General features: G+C 42.5%; 1 protein-coding gene across 2 annotated transcripts in view; it reads left to right on the forward strand.

The window, feature by feature from the left end:
* Positions 1 to 17,422, forward strand: part of MINDY4 (MINDY lysine 48 deubiquitinase 4) — a 98,029-nt gene that overhangs the window by 17,027 nt on the left and 63,580 nt on the right. For both annotated transcript variants that reach the window (XM_059729226.1, XM_014608967.3), the window contains exons 6-9: positions 7,535 to 7,593; positions 7,932 to 8,041; positions 10,133 to 10,249; positions 13,975 to 14,063. In XM_059729226.1, the coding sequence (XP_059585209.1) occupies positions 7,535 to 7,593; positions 7,932 to 8,041; positions 10,133 to 10,249; positions 13,975 to 14,063 (375 nt within the window). The remainder of the gene's footprint in view (positions 1 to 7,534; positions 7,594 to 7,931; positions 8,042 to 10,132; positions 10,250 to 13,974; positions 14,064 to 17,422) is intronic.

Raw genomic sequence — 17,422 nt, forward strand, 5'->3', positions numbered from 1 at the left:
ATTGCAGTGCCCAGAGCTGGACACGGTACTCCAGCTGCGGTCTGACCAGGGCCACATAGAGGGGGAGCATCACCTCCCTGGACCTGTTCATGATGCATCTACTAATGCATGACAAAGTGCGGTTAGCCCTGCTAATTACTTCATCACATTGACAACTCATATTCATCTTGGAGTCAACAACGACTCTGAGATCTCTTTCCGCCGCTGTGCTGTTGAGAAGGTCATCCCCCAGCCTATAGGTGTGCTGGGGGTTCCCTCTCTCTAGGTGCAGCACCTTGCACTTGTCCTTGTTGAACTGCATCCTGTTGTTCTCGGCCCACGTCTCTAACCTGTCCAGGTCCGCTTGGGTTCGGTTTCTTCCCATCAGTGTCTTTTCTTTGCCCCATAGTTTGGTGTCACCTGTGAATTTGGGCAGAGTGCTATCCACACCCTCATCTAGGTTGCAGATGAAGATATTCAACAGCACCGGCCCAAGGACTGAGCCTTGGGGGACCCCACTGCCCATATCTTTCGAGGTCAATACCGACCCATCCACCACCACTCTCTGGGTATGACTCCTACGCCAATTTGCCACCCACGTGATTGTGTAATGGTCTATGGCACAGCCATTCAATTTGTTTATAAGAAAAGGATGGTTTTCACAGACTTCTATCAAGATACAGAAATGCAGAATCTGGGCTAAAGAAGTTTTCCAGATAGCATAAAATAAACATCTGCACACATCCAGCTAGCGTCGAGTCAAATCTTCCTGTCCTTCATCAGGCTATATTCCCATTGGCTTCTTTATGCAGTTTGACTAGTTGTGAAGAATTTGCCAACACGATGAAAAAATTAATGGAAATATGATTTTATTAAGATGCAGTTAAGGACCTTTCTTTCCATTATGTTTTAGGCTGGATTGAGGTGAGCAGGGGGAAAGGGATAATGTATCAGAATGTGTTTTATTTCAAACATTACTGAACCTTTATGGAGTCTTTTGCTAACTGTATTTATCAAATATTTATATTCATGTTGCTAAAATAAGCCAAATGCCACACAGAAAAGCAGCTGGATTTTGACTGTTGTCCATTTACTATAACTTTCCTGCCCATTTCTTTTCCAATTTGTGTCTCAATCTTACCACTTAGCAAAAGGGGGTGGGAGGGACCACAAGACCTTGGGTTTCAGCATAAGGCTGTTTGCACTTGAGAAAAGTATATTGAGGTAGAAAAAGTCATGATTTTATACACTAAGGGTTCAGTATACCTAAGTGATTCTCCACCAGTATGTCCCAGTACCCTAGGGTGCAATGAGATTCTTTTAAGGTCCGATGGGGTGCTGTGCTGTATTAGCCCTGCTAGTTGCACAAACTCATTCACATGATTCGCAAGATAAATGCAGAGATTTCACATATGAACCCATAGAGTTAAAATCATTCTGACTTATGGCCTTTCTGAGTCCTTTTCAGCAGAATTGCTCTATTATTTTTCCGTAGTCAAAAAATGAATGAAAGCTAAGAGCTGGCATCTTCCAAGGAGTATCTCAAACCTAACAAGGGGTACCTTAAGTCTAAAATGGTTGAGAAGCACTTATATAGGAAACGCTGGTAAATTCAGGGCCTCAATAATTTATTTCACCCTGTTTTATGCTGGTAGCATAATAGAAATCAGCAGTCAGTAGAGTACAACTCTGATCTCCCCATTGAAAGAACAGCTCTTTTTTAACATTTATTGTCATTTATGAGGGAAAACATCATGGTTTGAATAAAGGATAAACCGGTTTAACTTTATTTTCTTCATCAGGATTCCAGCTTTAATGGTATAGGCAAGGATTTAACAATGGTATATATATATTAAAATATATATGTGTGTGTGTGTGTCCGTTTAATTTCCCTTTTAAAGGGGAAACAAATCTTGCTAGGAAGATTATATAACATACAGTATTTATTCCAGAATGGTGATTGACTCTAATCATGTCTTTTCTGGAATATCACCCAATGTACACATATTTCTTCAAAGTATAAGAAATATCTGTAGGTACATGCTGTTTGTTCAGCACACCCTTGCTAAATATGACACGGCCTTGGTTTATCAGCTCAGGCTGTTTAATCTAAGATAACAAAATCTGTTAGGCAAGTGCCAATGTCCTGATCTCAAGATGCTGAGAAATTTTGGAAGGTGCTGAGTTCCTCACTGGCCTGTGTTAGGTATCCAGGTTGTAGCTATAGTGGCCTAAAGGAGTCAGACCTTGTGGTAGAGAGAGCTGATATCTTTTATTAGACCAACTAGATTTTTGCAAAAAAAATATTCCTTTAATCGCAAGCACAAACACCCTTCATCAGGCATAGGAGAAAAGATCGTAAAAGTTCTAGGTAGAAATGAAAGTTCATAGGAGATATGCGATTAAAGGAATTTTTTTGCAAAAATCTACTTGGTCTAGTAAAAGATATCACCTCAACCACGAGTTCTTATTCCTTTCACTAGCCTATGTGCACTTGAAATAGGAAGACTGGATTAGTATGCACGCTAAACTAGACCCCATTGAAGTAATTCAAAAGACTACATTTGCCATTAGCGACTGTTGGATCAGGGTAAAGCCCAAACCAGGGTATGCGGTTATGTGTGGCAGCTTTGACTGATATTTCAATAACACATTTAATTGTGTCCATTGCACACATACGAGGACGTTCTGTGCAACAGCATTTATAGGGAGGATCAGTTTGGGGTGGCTCTTCATTTCTCATGAAAGCCCAGCACTGAATGAGGGGGTGGAATAGCTTCTTAGTAAATTGACTTTATGTGCTTCCTTTCCATCCTTTCTGGTTCCATCAAGTTGCCTCTGGGCCCTGAGAGGAGTCCCGTGGCTTCCTCCCCAGCTGAGGTCAATGCCGTTGTGTGGCTCAGTGGATGGGAAGCACAGTAAGAATAGGGCAGCAATCCTCTTCCCGCAGAGACTAAACACATCCCCTCTGCAGCATGCCCAGCCTTGAGCCTGGAAATAAATCTCCACTTGACGTCTTAATTTGTACAAAATGACCAGGTGTCAGGCAAGCTGGGATCATCTAAGAAGTTATGAGTTTAAATAACCCATACAAAAATTAAGCAAGTGATGGGGGGTGGGGAGAAATAGCTCAGGTTGTATAATACCTTGCATAACATAAAGCTCAGGCAGAGAAGAAAACCTAAAATTTAAGTCATAATCCATTGTGACTCTCAATTTGTGCAAACAGATTTATGGCACCAGAGTCTTCGATGTCACATCGGTGTGTGTTACCATCTGCCATTTCAGTATTTTTCCAAAACTCCATAGGAAAGGCAGCGTGCAATTACTGGAAATGGGGAATAGCTTCTGCATTATATTTTATTTTTGGAAAGCACATTCAATTGGAAAGGAACAGCCCCTGTCCTAAAATGCAATCAGTCAACAAGACAATCCTCATCAGAGCATTTGAAGCCCGTAGTGTCGGTAGGGCCGTCTGCTTGGAAAGGCAGGGATGCAGCGCGTTCGCTTCTGCAGTTTGGGCTTCACAGGTTTCCTTTTCACTAGGTCTGCAGGGGAACATCTGGTGGAACGTATTAGGAAGCAGGACTAGCACAAGAAATCACTGCCCCATAAGAACAATTGGTCTTTCGGATGTAGCAAAGGAGTGTGTTCTCCCTTAGGCCTTACTCCCCTTCAGATTACTTTAACAGGAGGTAAAGGCTATTTCTACAGTGCACACGCTCACCAATATGCTCTTATCTTTGCCAGACTAAAACAAGAGAGAAACTCGGGCGTTCAGTGTAAGTACTCCTCTTATTCCCATTTATGGTTTGACATGCGTTTTCAGGAAGATTATTTATTTGGCTAGAATCTCTTAGGTTAGATTGTTTTGGACTGCTGAAAAGCCTGAGGTTTCTCACAGGAAATGTCAGGCCGGGCACTTTCCACATCCTTAAAAATAAATAAATGGACTAAGAGTTGAAGGTCAGAAACTGAAGGAGCAGCACCTTTATTTAAGACGAGCAAAAAGACAGAGCATCTGAACTGAAACGGGTCACCTGACTGTTCAAATTTGGAAATCCCATTTTTATTTGGCCCCATGCCTTATTGAGAGTCATTGCCGTCTTGACGATGCCTTTGCTTATTGTAAATCTGTCCACCTCTCTTAGGTCAGGAAATCACACAACAGTGCTTGAGTATACAATCCTGCCAGTACATAGACACCTGCCACGTGATACCGTGTTGTTTAAGAATGCCTGTGGAACGGGAATTCTTGGGCATTTTTACACGTGCTCCAGGGGGGTTAATTAGAGCGGCTCTGAGAGCTGCTGTAATTAAAGCACCCAGAGTATCTCATGTATCAGCATCCCCATGCTTCCAAAAATACTGTAATTACAGCACGTTGGAGTAACCTCCCGGTTCGCATACAAGCACTCCACATTTAAAGTAAAATATGTAGCTATAGCACATCATCCTACTTAGTCATTCCATATATACTGGGTGTGGTGGAGCACCTTTGGGGTGCTCGCCAGTGGAAGGGGCTGCAGTAGGCTGGGGCAGAGCCCAGCAGGGAAGGCAGCCAAGTGAAGCCCCCCCAGATCTCATTTTAAGGGGAGGAGGTATGTGGGGGAGCACCTTTGGGGTAGGCTTGCAGAGCCCAGCAGAAGTGAAGCCCCCCCCAGATCTCATTTTAAGGGGGGGAGGTATGTGGGGGAGCACCTTTGGGGTAGGCTTGCAGAGCCCAGCAGAAGTGAAGCCCCGCCAGATCTCATTTTAAGGGGGGGAGGTATGTGGGGGAGCACCTTTGGGGTAGGCTTGCGGAGCCCAGCAGAAGTGAAGCCCCCCCAGATCTCATTTTAAGGGGGGGAGGTATGTGGCGGAGCACCTTTGGGGGTGCTTGCCACTTGAAGGCTCTCACAGGCTCCCAGGGGAGCCTGCTTTGAAGAAGCAGTAGGGGAAACCTCCTCCAGGTACCATTTTAAGAGGGAAGGTGTGGGGTTGATGCATGAAAGAGACCCTGCGAGAGAGGGTGGACTGTGAGAGGCCCTAGTGAGAGGAGGGCGGTATGAATGTGCGTGTCTGCGGCCTAAGCTTGGTCCGGCTGTAGGCTGGGAGCACTGTGTCATCTGGATGCCATCTGCGAGGCATGGGCTGCGGTGTAGGGGAGGTACGGAGCTGCAGATAGTGTCCCCTGGCATCGGGGCATGAATGGGCAGCCTCCCACCTTAATTAACATCTTAATTATTTAAGAACAAGGCATGGCAGGTGAGTCAGGTAGGGAAAGGCAAGCGGGGAACCTAGCACTGTGGCTAGGCAGGGAGCCCCACTTTGCCACACCGGGGTCATTACAAATTAGGTACTAATAGGAAACCACAGGCTAAGTGAATCCAGCTTACCCAGGGCATCTGTAAAACGACCTGTCATGATCATTTTCCCCTTCTCCTGCATTTGTCTCATCTGTCAACTTTACCAGCAATGATTTTGCTTTCCTATAGAGCCATCGTAAAGATATTGAATTCACTGGGCCGCAAACAGGTCTCTGTGTGAGCCCACTAAGAATGAATAATGAATCCCTATTTGCAGTGATTTTTTTGAGATTTGTCAATTAGCCGTCCTTTCGTGTGTTTACTGCATGCAACGTTCATTCTGTATAGGGCTAATGTTGTAATGAGAATTTTGCTCAGATTTTGGCCAAGAAGGGATCAGGGTATTAACAGAACCTGGTATCTATTGTTTTCTCTTTTTTAAGACCCTCACATTTTAAAGTGATGAGCATGTTGTAAGACCCTACAAAGAAGGGTTTAAGACCAGGGACTGGGGCTCAGGACATCTCCATTTAGATCTTCTCTTTGGCACAGTTTGGCTCTAGGACCATTTGGGCAAGTCACTTAAACTTCCTTTGCCTCTATTTGTCTCTGCACAATAGTGGGGACACAACCAATCCATGCCTCTTGATAATATTCTGAGATTTAATTGGCTTGTGTTTGTGACATGCTCATGTACTGCAATGGCAGGGAAAGCTCGTAAGACCTAGAAAGAGAGAGAAGTGTCGATGATTTGTGGATACAAGGTAGGCTTCTTCTAGGGTTGGACCCTTCCCTTCCAGTCTAGACTGCCATGGGGAGAATTTAGCAGTCTTCTTCTCTGTGACATGTCCCATCTCTTTGGTGTGGTTCAACTGGAGACTAAACCTGGGATCCTCCATGTAGCAAAGTGCAGTGCAATACAAATGAAGATAAGCGGGTTTTCTCATGACTCACATGCTCTTTTGAGTGTGAACACTGCTGCCTTAAGCATTTGCAATTACTTCCTAATAAAAGTATAATAAATGAATTGTCGTCTATGTCCACACTGAATATTAGCATTCTCAGATTTCAGAACTGCTGTTTTATTTGTTATCAAATTAACCCCAAAGAGAGTGACCTTGAAGGAAAACAAGTTTTTATTTCAGAAAAAGGAATAATCATTTCCATTTTCTGACCAAACAAAAAATGCAAATGGTGAATTTGGGTTAGGGTTGTTTAGTGACTTCAGTGTTCAAGTGAAAACGAAATTCCTGTCCACCAGACCAGCTGGAAAGATGTTAGAAAGTAACAGGAAAAATATATAATTCCTAGAAGAATGAAGAAAGTCAATCTTAGAAAGATTCATTATTTTCCAAATGCAATTTATTTGTGTTTTAACATACACAATAATAAATTGTGGTGTCATGTGCCAGTATAAATCAAAGCCTTTTATACATCACTATGCATATTTGCTCTCAACCATCATACTGAGGTCTTATGGGACATTAGTTTTCCCATATTTTGACTCACTAGTACTTAGTAAGTGATTTATTTGCATTCTAAAATGTCGGTGTGTCATGACTATCTGTGATCGGCCAAATTTTGTTGAAGTTCTTAATGCTTTTGGGGAGAAAAATGGAACTGTAGTTCGTGCCTTTTTATTATAGAAAGCTCTCAGTGAGAAGGATGCCAAAAAGTTTTCAGACTGAAAAAAGTCTGGAAGTGTTGTCGTGTATGTACGTACGCATGCATACTGCTTTCATTCATCTCCTTTCACAGAGTGAAAAAGGAAATTAAGGTAATGGAAAATATGTGATATGACAGCGATTGTTGCTATTATAATATCAGGCATATGAAGAATGTCACTAAGGAAATTATTCCATACTGGTTTTGAAAGAATTGTGATTTACAACTCATTTTTTCCAAAGCAATCAAATTGAAGAAAAACGATGCAGTATTTTTATTTTTTTTATATCATTTTAACATTGGCAGCAGCAGTAGCCCCTCAATACAAGAATTACAGATTAACAGGGGTCATTTGAATTTGTTTCCCTAATACTGAATTCATTTTGATGTGAAATCAATGGGAACAGCAAACCAAACACACCTCTGAAAATCTGATGACATATTTAGGTGCCAAAATTTGTAGCTCCGTTTGAAATATTTAGTCATTATTATCAAAAAAAGTGTAAATACATATACCTACTGCAGATGGACTCCTGTGCATCTATTGCTCTTTCATGTAAAGTAAACAGTTGTAACTTGTTCTTTCATTTATTTTACTCTAGAAAGGCTCCAACATCCATTTCCAATAAAGGCGACCTGGTGAAAGATGCCTTAGAACTAGGTATGTTCATCAGACTTTGCTTCTGTGGTTTGCTTCCATACCAATCACAGCAACTATAATGCAAGGCAAAATGCTGCTCCCACTCTTTCTTCTTGGTAGACACTCATCAGTTGATTCTGGAGATTAAGAGTTGCTTATATAAAATTGTATAACTCACAGCCCTCATGAGGCCATTTTAATTACCACTATTAAGGTCAGGATGGCTCTTTAGCTATATAAGTTAATGGTTCATAGAAGTTTTGGATGAACCATTAGCAGCGGCTGGCACGGGGATACGAAATGGCAGACCTGTGTTCACCAGCTGTGTTTTGCCCATTACAAGCTGTCTTCTCTTTCAGTTGATGTCGAGGATGAAGCAGCAGTTGGGGAAGTTAGGAAGATCCCAGACCATTCGACACTCTGTATGCTTCAAGTAGATTCAAAGGCAATGGATATTTCCCTTGCAAAAGTAAGACAAAGTCATACCAGTAAGAACAAAGTGATGCGTTAAAGTATTTTATTTCTATTAAGTAAGCCAAAGCTACAATAGATTCTGCTTTTGTTGTTTTTTGGGTTTTTTTAGATTTAGTACATGTGAAAGTCTTAGGCTACTCATTCCTAATAGCCATAAAATTGCATTTTCAGACACTCCTTTGTTAAGAATTTCACTTTATTTGCATCTTTGACAGGGTGCTTAGTGGTAGAATATGCAGGAAGGGACACAGGGTTTCTGATATGTTTTGCCACTGACATTTGGAAAGTCATTTTTGCTCCAGCCTCAATGTTAATGTACTTCTCAAATGGGACTATTCATATATATACCTTTGCAGAATTATATTGGAAGAATTAATTAAGCAATTACATTTTTAGCATGTTTTCAGGTCCTTGAATGAAATGAATAGACGGGATGCAAGATATTATGATGTCGTAGGGTATGTTTGGGTGTATGAATCTTCGCAAAGGGATAAGAATTTCTTTTTCACGTGGCACTTTGGGCCTAATAGAGTGCTCATTGAAGTTGGTGGAAAAACTCCCAAGTCTGTCACTTCAATTTGAGTTCAGTCAGGCCCTTTGTGTAAATTGGTACTGTGTGTCTCTGGCAAGAAGATATATACTTCCTCATTAACACCCTTAGATTACGGCTAGTTATAAATGAAGTGGTTTGGAGTTAATAAGAGACTTTCTGTACCTTCACCTTTGTCTCTTACTGAAACAAATATAGTTGTCTACCTATCCTCCAAGCCAAATATTTCTAGAAATCCAGAGTAACTTGATTCACTTTATTTCCCCCCCTGTCATTTTTCTAATGATACCGTTTTCCTTTCTTCTTTGGGGAATATGTACCATAATTCATTGATTCATAAATGTTAGGGTCTGGAAGGGATCTCTTGAGATCATCAGGTCCAGCTCCCCTGCGTTTGGGTAGGAAGGACTGCTGGGGTCAGATGACCCCAGCAAGGTGCACATCCAGACGTTTTTTGAAGATATCCAGAGTAGGTGATTGTACCACCCCGGGGGGCATCTATTCCAGACCCTGGACACTCGAGTGGTAAAGGAAGTTTTTCCTTATCAAAATTGTCTAATCAAAAGTGGTCTTCTAGTAATTTATGACCGTTAGTTGTAGTCTTCCTGCAGGTAGCTCCCAGTCCCTGATATGCGCCCCTTATATACTTCTAGAGGGGACTTGATGGCACCCTATGTCTTCTCTTCTCCAGGTTGAACAGACCCATGTCTCTCAGCCTCTCATCATATGGCCTGCTCTCCATACCTCGAACCATACTCATAGCGCTCTTTTGGACTTCCCAGAGTTAAAAAGCAACAAAAAATACGGCAATATTTTCCACTCCAGTTTCTAGACCCAAGGCACCTGAAAACATGTAACACTGAGGAGGGGGATCTCGTTACTCTGTTTTACACTAGCAAGTTTCAAGCCTGAATTTGGTTGGGGAGTAACACCTGGATTTGATAGATGAATGTCTGTCCCAAGTCAAACCTTTGAATATCTTCTGCCTCAAACCACTGCCTTTGGCAGGCAGAACAGACTGTCTAGTCTACATGACATGCCCAGCAGGGTTATTTTCTGACATTTTATATTTTATGCCATAATGCACATTACTGGGGGCATGAGAAAGTGGAGAATATTCAAAAGAAGGCCTGTCACACCTTGACATTCATCTGCTCGTAAACAGCAGTAGGTGTATTACTCTTGTGGCTTCATGTGAGCCAATGGTCAATAAATCTTTCAAGGCGATCTCTGTCTTAGATGAGCTACAGAAAAAAAAAGACTCCTAAAGCTGAGCAGCGCCTAGCATTATATGCTGAAGGAACATTGCAGGGAAAGGAAAAAATTATTCTTTCTCCGTTAAATAGCCCTGCTATTTACCGTATTTATAAAACAAAAAATTAAAAGGACGGTTATATAGAGTTAGTCATTATGCTGCCATACTCCTCCTTGTTACAAATTACTGCAAAACATATATATATATATATATACACACCTACATTTTAGATTTCTTTTTAAAATGAGACTTTTTTTTTTTCCCCTCCCTTTTTTTTTCAGGAAATAAAAAATCTTTTGTTTGGCTCAAGCCTTTGTTGCTTCAGTGAAGAATGGAAAATACAGAGTTTTACATTTAATAATATACCTCAGTTGAAATACGGCATTGTGCAAAAAAAGGTACAGTAAATGACTGCCTTAAAAAAGCTCAGTTATCTTTGCCTCTAACCAAAAGTTTCCAGCAGTTGCGTGTTATGATAATAAAAGAAGCTTGACTTTTTTTTGGTTGGTGAATGGGAGTTTACCACTGAGAGCTGTACCTTTGTAAATTGTGTGAGGAGGCATGATCTGAATAGATGGTTAAGAAAAACTGAGGCGTGGGGATTAACACCAGTGCAAGAGAATAGCTATTGAAACTAAAAGACAGTGTTGGGACAAGACCAAATGGGCATACATTGGACAAAGATTGTGTGGAAATTAGGAGGTTTCTAAAAGTGTGAAGTTCTGGATCAGCCTCCCAAGCAGAGTGGTGGGAAGAAAAACCCTTAAGTAGTTTAAGTTTGATAAGTTTATTAATGTGAATATATGTGAAGTGATTGGTAGTGATAGCAAAGACTGGACTTAATGACCCAAAAGGTCTTTCCCAGTGTTGGGGAATTTGCAGGTGACACCTATTCCTATAAGTCAATATAAAATCAAATGCATTAGGGAGGATGGCGCCAGCTTCTAGATGAGGTATACAACATCTGTGGATACTGAAGGTCCTATGCCATGTTTCCCAAAAGAAAGGTAAGTCCTAGTAGCCTACTTCAATTTGATCATTTGAAATAGCATCATAGGATCATAGAAAATTAGGCCTCAGGAGGTCATCTAGTCCAGGCCTGCCTAACTAGATCATCCCAGCCAAGGCTTTGTCTACTTGGGTGTTAAAAACCTCCAAGAATGGAGGCTCCACAACCTCTCTGGGAAGCTTTTTCCATGGCTTCACTACCCTCCTAGTGAGAAAATTCTTCCTAATATCCAATCTAAACTTCCCTTGCTGCAACGTGAGCCCATTGCTTCTGGTTCTGTCATCTGCCACCACCGAGAACAGTCCAGCTCCATCCTCTTTCGAGCCCCCTTCGGGTAGTTGAAGGCTGCTATTAAATCCCCTCTCGGTCTTCTCTTCTCCAGGCTAAATAATCCCAGTTCCCTCGGCCTCTCCTCCATAAGTCATGTTGTCCAGCCCCCCAACCATTTCCAGTGCCCTCCGCTGGACTCTCTCTAATCTATCCACATCCTTTCCATAGTGGAGGGGGGCTACAATATTTATAACGACTACAGTATTTTTCCTAACTTTGTATTAGATAAGGGGGTTGTGTGGGCTTGCTCTGTAAGTTTAAACATTTTCCAAATTCCACCTCCACTATTAAATACCAGCTGAAACCCGCAAAACATTTGCGATGACATTTTTATTGCCAAAGCATTTCTTTAAATACAGGATTTTTAGTTATCCGCTGACCGAATACTTTAACGGAATCAGAACTTCCCACAATCAAAAAGGCCATGTGACCACTGCATGGGGAGCACTGCCCCCCCCCCCCCCTTTGCAGTTCAGGGGCTGTGCGACCTGGCAGCAGCTCACGTGGCCAACTCCAAAGAGGGGGGGAAAATGTGGCAAGGGGTCTGATCTTTTTTTTTCTCCTACAGCTGGAAAGCGAGCTGCCAGCAGCTCACACAACCCCTGATCTATGGGGAACCCCTGTGCTTCTCTCTGTGGCAGCAGCACCCCCTGGGCAGCACCTGGCACACCGCCTCGGTGGTCCCAAGGGTGCTGCCACCACGGATAGGAGCACAAGGGCCCCCTGCAGCTCAAGGCCTGGGGGCAGCTTACCGGCCAGCCACGGGAGAGGTGGGCAGACTACGTGGGGGGAAAAAAAGGACCAGGCCCCTCAGCACTATTTTTTTTTCCCTTCTTTTGGCAGAGCCTGCCTGCTCTGTGGCAGGTGGGGTTGGGGTGGGGCGAGGGGGCGCTGGTGATTCATTGTAGCTCAGACTTGCTTGCATTTCTGTTGAAAATGCCTCGGGATCTTCTATAATAATACTTATTCTGTCAGTCCGGAGCACTCTAATTGGTTGTTTCAGTAAGCACTGTGATTGGCTCCCGAGGCAACCAATCAGAGTACTCCGGACAGACAGCGTAAGCCTATTATTATTACAGATTAGTGGTGCTAAGTAATATAAAAACAGTTCTGTAATATCACCTAAACTCAATTTTGGGAGTTTTTTCAGACGGACTAAAATAGGCCTGCTGGTTTTTTTTCATGTACACATTTTCTGTCTGTAGTTATTCATATGATTATTGAGGGGTGGTAGAAGTATTGCATTTCTGTGCTGCAGGTATGTTCAGGATAAAATACATGATTTATATGTTAGAGGCCTCATTTGGGGATTGTAGCCAATTGGGCTTGAGAGTGAATACATAGTGCCCTGCAAGTGCAGCTGATGAGATTTTGGCAATCAAAATTGCTTTTAGCTGGATAATGGTGCCACTTTCAAACACCGTTACAGGAAAATTAAAAGCTCCTCTCTCAAAATGTGACTGATTTACAGTGCAGGGTCATTCTCAAGTACAAGAACCTAGTTTCTTGTGTGTTGGTCTGCCTATATAAGAAAGTTAAGAGGTGACTGTAACATATGGCAGCATACCTGTTTTAGCTTAATTTAGTTTGCATGCCTAAGGATAGCAGTGAAGATAGGCTTACATCAGCTTTAGCGTATACAGTTTACCAAAGTGTAAACCCACCAGGGATCCTGGGGGTCCAGTCTGGACATTAGCATGTGCTAAAACCCATTCTGTTGCATTCTCACTGCTGTGGCGATTTGTGCTCGTTAGATTAAAATACTACAGATAGGCTAGTGTGTATTTTGCTATCTAGCCAGGCTATCTAGCCATGCTTAGTCTAGAGAAGTGGAGACTAGGAGGAGACTTAATAGCAGCCTTCAGCTGCCTGAAGGGCGTTCAAAAGACAGTGGAGCTGGACTGTGCTCCGTGGTGGTAGATGACAGAACAAGGAGCAATGGGCTCAACTTAAGCAAAAGAAATTTAGGTTAGATATTAGGAAGAATTTTCTCACTAGGAGGGTAGTAATGCACTGGAACAGGTTACCCAGAGAGGTGGTGGACTCTCCATCCTTTGAGGTTTTTAAAACCCAGCTAGACAAAGCCTTGACTGGGATGATCTAGGTGGGGCTGGTCCTGCTTTGAGCAAGGGTTGGACTAGATGTGACCTCCCGAGCTCCCTTTCAACCCTCACTTTCTATGATTCATACCCATATATCAGGGTAGGCTTCAAATATCTAAAAATGAATTTGCACCTGAAAACAGTACAGGCAGAAGGGCTCTTAATCTTCCTGTGACAGTGCTTAACAGAAGCACTGTTAGCATACGATGTCCTTCTTTCCCTCTAACTCACCTTGGGTGACATTTCCCCTCTGTACAGAGGTTTTCTGCGAGATACCTGCACTACTGAAACTCTGGTTTGAAGGTGTAAGTAGGACAATAAGCCTTGTCTGATGTGGCCACACAAGGTTTAGTTGCCCGTTAGATTGGACCTTACTTTGGACTTCAGGTTTGCTGCACGCTCAGTGGACTTCAGAAGAGACTAGACTCTTTTCCTTGATATCCCAGCCATGCATACAGTGTGATCTAGGTATTTTTAGAAAGAATACATGGGCCTGGCAACTCCAGTTAGTAATGCTGAATTTTTGAGTTGTTTCAAAGAGTGCATAAGTGCTTCAAATCCCAGAATCCACACAGATAAAGTATGGCTTAAATTTGAAGGAAAACACATCAGCTATGAGACGTTCTTGCCGGTATCAAACAGAACCAGTTGTTTTGTTCATGCAACATTTTGTTCACTTTAGGGCGGCCCGTGTGGAGTACTGGCTGCCGTTCAAGCCTGTGTCCTACAAGAGCTTATCTTTGGAGACAGCGGCAGGAATAGCGAAGCTCGGTAAGCCAGACAGCTGACACCAGAAATATTTTCTGTTCTAAATGAAACCATCATTTTTTTTTCTAGTGTGGTCAGAAAGAAGCTAGATCCTTTTGCATTTGTCTGTAAGTCTGGAAGAGAGAAAGGGTTAACAGATTTACTTGGGTTCGTGGAGGCTAATGAAAATTGCCTTTTAACAGAACAGGTTTAAAGGCTGGCTATTCATCAATACAGTCGTTTCTTGTGATTAACCAGGATCCTTTAAGAAAAATAAATAAAAAAGATTATTATGGCCAGCAGCCTGCTGAATCCTATGGAGAAAAACTTATTGTAAAGATAATGCAAGCAAGAGTTGAAAGACCATACTGTTAATGGACTTTTCAGAGTAAGAGAAAACCCGAACCAGTGCATGAAAAGTTGAGTCATACTAGTTTAGGCTTTTTTTTTCCCCTTGGGTGGGATGCACTTATTTAAGTCTCTAATGGGATTTAAATACTGGTTTTTTTTAATTGCTTTAGAGAAAAATTATAGTATGTCCATTGTAACACCAAAATTGTTGTGAACTGCTAAATATTAATAATTGCACTGTCCCCAGATTTGATGTCTTTGCTAAAGACACTGAGTTTATTCATTGACATAGGGGAGTTTCTTTTGTATATGAAGATTTCTTCTGTACTAAGGTGTCCATAACCTCCACCATCACTTTTGCCTGGAAATAAAGTCCATTGCACATAAATCAGACAGCACTGTCCTGAAGCTCTGCTGCCCCTATACATATTATTTGTTGAATAAAGAGAGCAGGCCCAGATGTAGGCTAAAAACTTTTTCCATACTTGGGGGATATAATCCTTGCCCCACCGAAGTCCATGGCAACACTTTCAGGGCTATTTCAACTTGGATGAGTAAGGGCAGGTGCAGATGAACCAGTTCATATGAGCCAAAAGGATGCATGAGTTTACTGAACATCAGCAGCCACATGGCAACAGCTTTATGAGCAAGCTCTTACCCCGTGATAGATGAAAGCCAAAGTTTGGCTTTCATCTGCCAGAGAAGCTTCAAGACAAAGATGTTAAATATGTTTGCAATCAATCTAATTCCAAATGGATGGAATAAGCGGCAGACACTGTTGCAGCAAATGCTGTATGTACAAAATAAATGTCCATGATTTTCATCTACTAGAAGGTAAAGGTGCATACAGCCACCTACTTTGGAGCAGTGGATGTTCTCCTTTTTTCTTACAGTAGCTCATTCCATTGTTCATACCTTGAAATGCTCTAACATAAAAAGTCCATGGTATAAAAGAGAAAGTAGCCACATATGTCCCATGGGTGTTAGAAGTTTCTTATTGAAACAGCCAGGAGCAAAAATTAAGCTCTCTCATAAAAAAGAGAAATATTCAATAATGCTAGAAGAGACATGACATGTATTGTCAGGAACTGGGGCTTCTTGATAGAAATGAGGAGGGTTTTGGTGACTCTTTCTATTAAGTCAACTGTATAATTGGAAGATATGGGAGACAAACTTTTTGACACAAAGTGGTCTTCCTTAGGTCTGAGAAAGAAGCAGGTAAAGCTAACATATTGGTTAGCATTCATAAGATGCTAACCAATATGTCTCTAGTATCTTAGTGCCATACAAAAACCTAATGCACAACCTAATGCAAAACCAGCTCTCCTGCTCATACAGACTTCTCAGGCTAAAGGATCCCTGGTTTTAAATGCAAGATTTAAGGACTGGAAAAACAACCCATTAAATATTAGCCACACTTTACTGAAAAAGATTAATTTCTCATTGGTAGGAAGGATAAGGATGAAAAGTCATAAAACATAGAGACGGAGAGAATATTGAAATGGCTCTTAAAACCATCAGAGATAAGCTTTCTTATAGTACATGTGATATAAATGAGACAAGGCAGGCAGTAATGACTTTGGCACTTCCGGTTAGAAAACTGGTTAGAAAAACTCTGCCCTATCTCCAGGCTAAGCCCTGTCCCACGAACTGCACAAAAGGGGATCCTGCAAGAATTTAGAAAGTAGTTTATGAAGGACTGCCATATGCTTCTAGAGCATCTATTTAAGCCCAGCTGTTTTCCTTTTACTTGGCCTAGACCCTGAACATATAGATCCAGAAAATGCCAAGGAAATTTCAGGGAAGGGATCTCAAAGCTTTAAAGTAATGAAAGAGAAGGGTCAGATCTTGCAGCAGATGCTCTGTGGATAATTTTCATCTGCCTTCTCTACCTTTCTTTTTCCTAGTAGTGCAACGAAGAGGGGGATGACTGGGGCACCAGGTCTGGTGGTGATCCTTGTGGGGGTGCAAAAATAGCATCAGTTGCACTGCTGGCCTGGCCACCACCACTGTGAGCACAGCCATTGATTCTGCCCTATGCGGCTTCCCATTCAAGTGGCCAGTTATGACTCTACTTGTCTAGCTCCTCCAACTAGCTGACATTTAGAGCATACTTTTTTAGCCAGCAAATGCTGCTCCACAGTAATTTATATCCAACACTGTGATTTAAATCTTATCTCTAATCTGGACAAATTGATTGAGCTAAGTAGGGACTCCCTCTGGTTCATCACCTTAGAGAATACAGCAATCATTTCTCAGTGCAATGAGAAAGTGTTAGAGGAAAACTCTTCAAACATTGTATATAGCTGACATGTGAGTCAACATGGAAAACTGCTTATAGGTGCCTCCAAGGTTGGCTGAAGGACCAGGAGGAAATGCCTAATATAGTATTTGTATTCTGTATATGAGGATAGTATGTTTTTCAAGACAGATGCTGGCCTTTGCCTGTGTGGGTGGTAGTAGTGAAGCCGCTGTGCAAAGCAACTAGTATTCACTTTGGATTCAGATTCAGCTGATTCAGGGGACAGTGATTCGATTTGATGAGTCGAGTCACTGTCCCGAATGGATTCAGCTGAATCTGATTCGGAGATTCAGCTGCTGCTGAATCTCCAAATCACACAGGCCCATCCCCCACCCGCTCTCGCAGCCCAGCAATGGCTGCCCTGCCTGCCCCAGCTCCTGGCACTTTGAAAAAAAAAGCCTCTGACTCACCAGGTGTTGCCAGGTGGGAAGGTGATCCCCACTGCCCCCCACTGTCCCACACCATGAATGGCAGCTGGGGGGGGCGTTGCAGTGGAGGGAGCATGGTGGGAGTGGTGGGAGCGCAGCGGAAGTAAGTGGGGGATCTCTTGCAGATGCCACCAGCGTTGTCAGCGGCGGGGGGGAGAGGGCAGCAAATGCCGACCAATGGTTGGCAATCAGCTGCAGCTACCACCGGCAGCAGCAATCTGTGGGGATCGTGGACCACCCACAGATGCCACCACTAGTGCCAGCAGTGGGGTGGCAAGTGGCGACTGCCCGCAGACACTGCT

This window comes from Alligator mississippiensis, chromosome 5 (assembly GCF_030867095.1).
Source record: "Alligator mississippiensis isolate rAllMis1 chromosome 5, rAllMis1, whole genome shotgun sequence".
Classification (NCBI taxonomy): domain Eukaryota; kingdom Metazoa; phylum Chordata; order Crocodylia; family Alligatoridae; genus Alligator; species Alligator mississippiensis.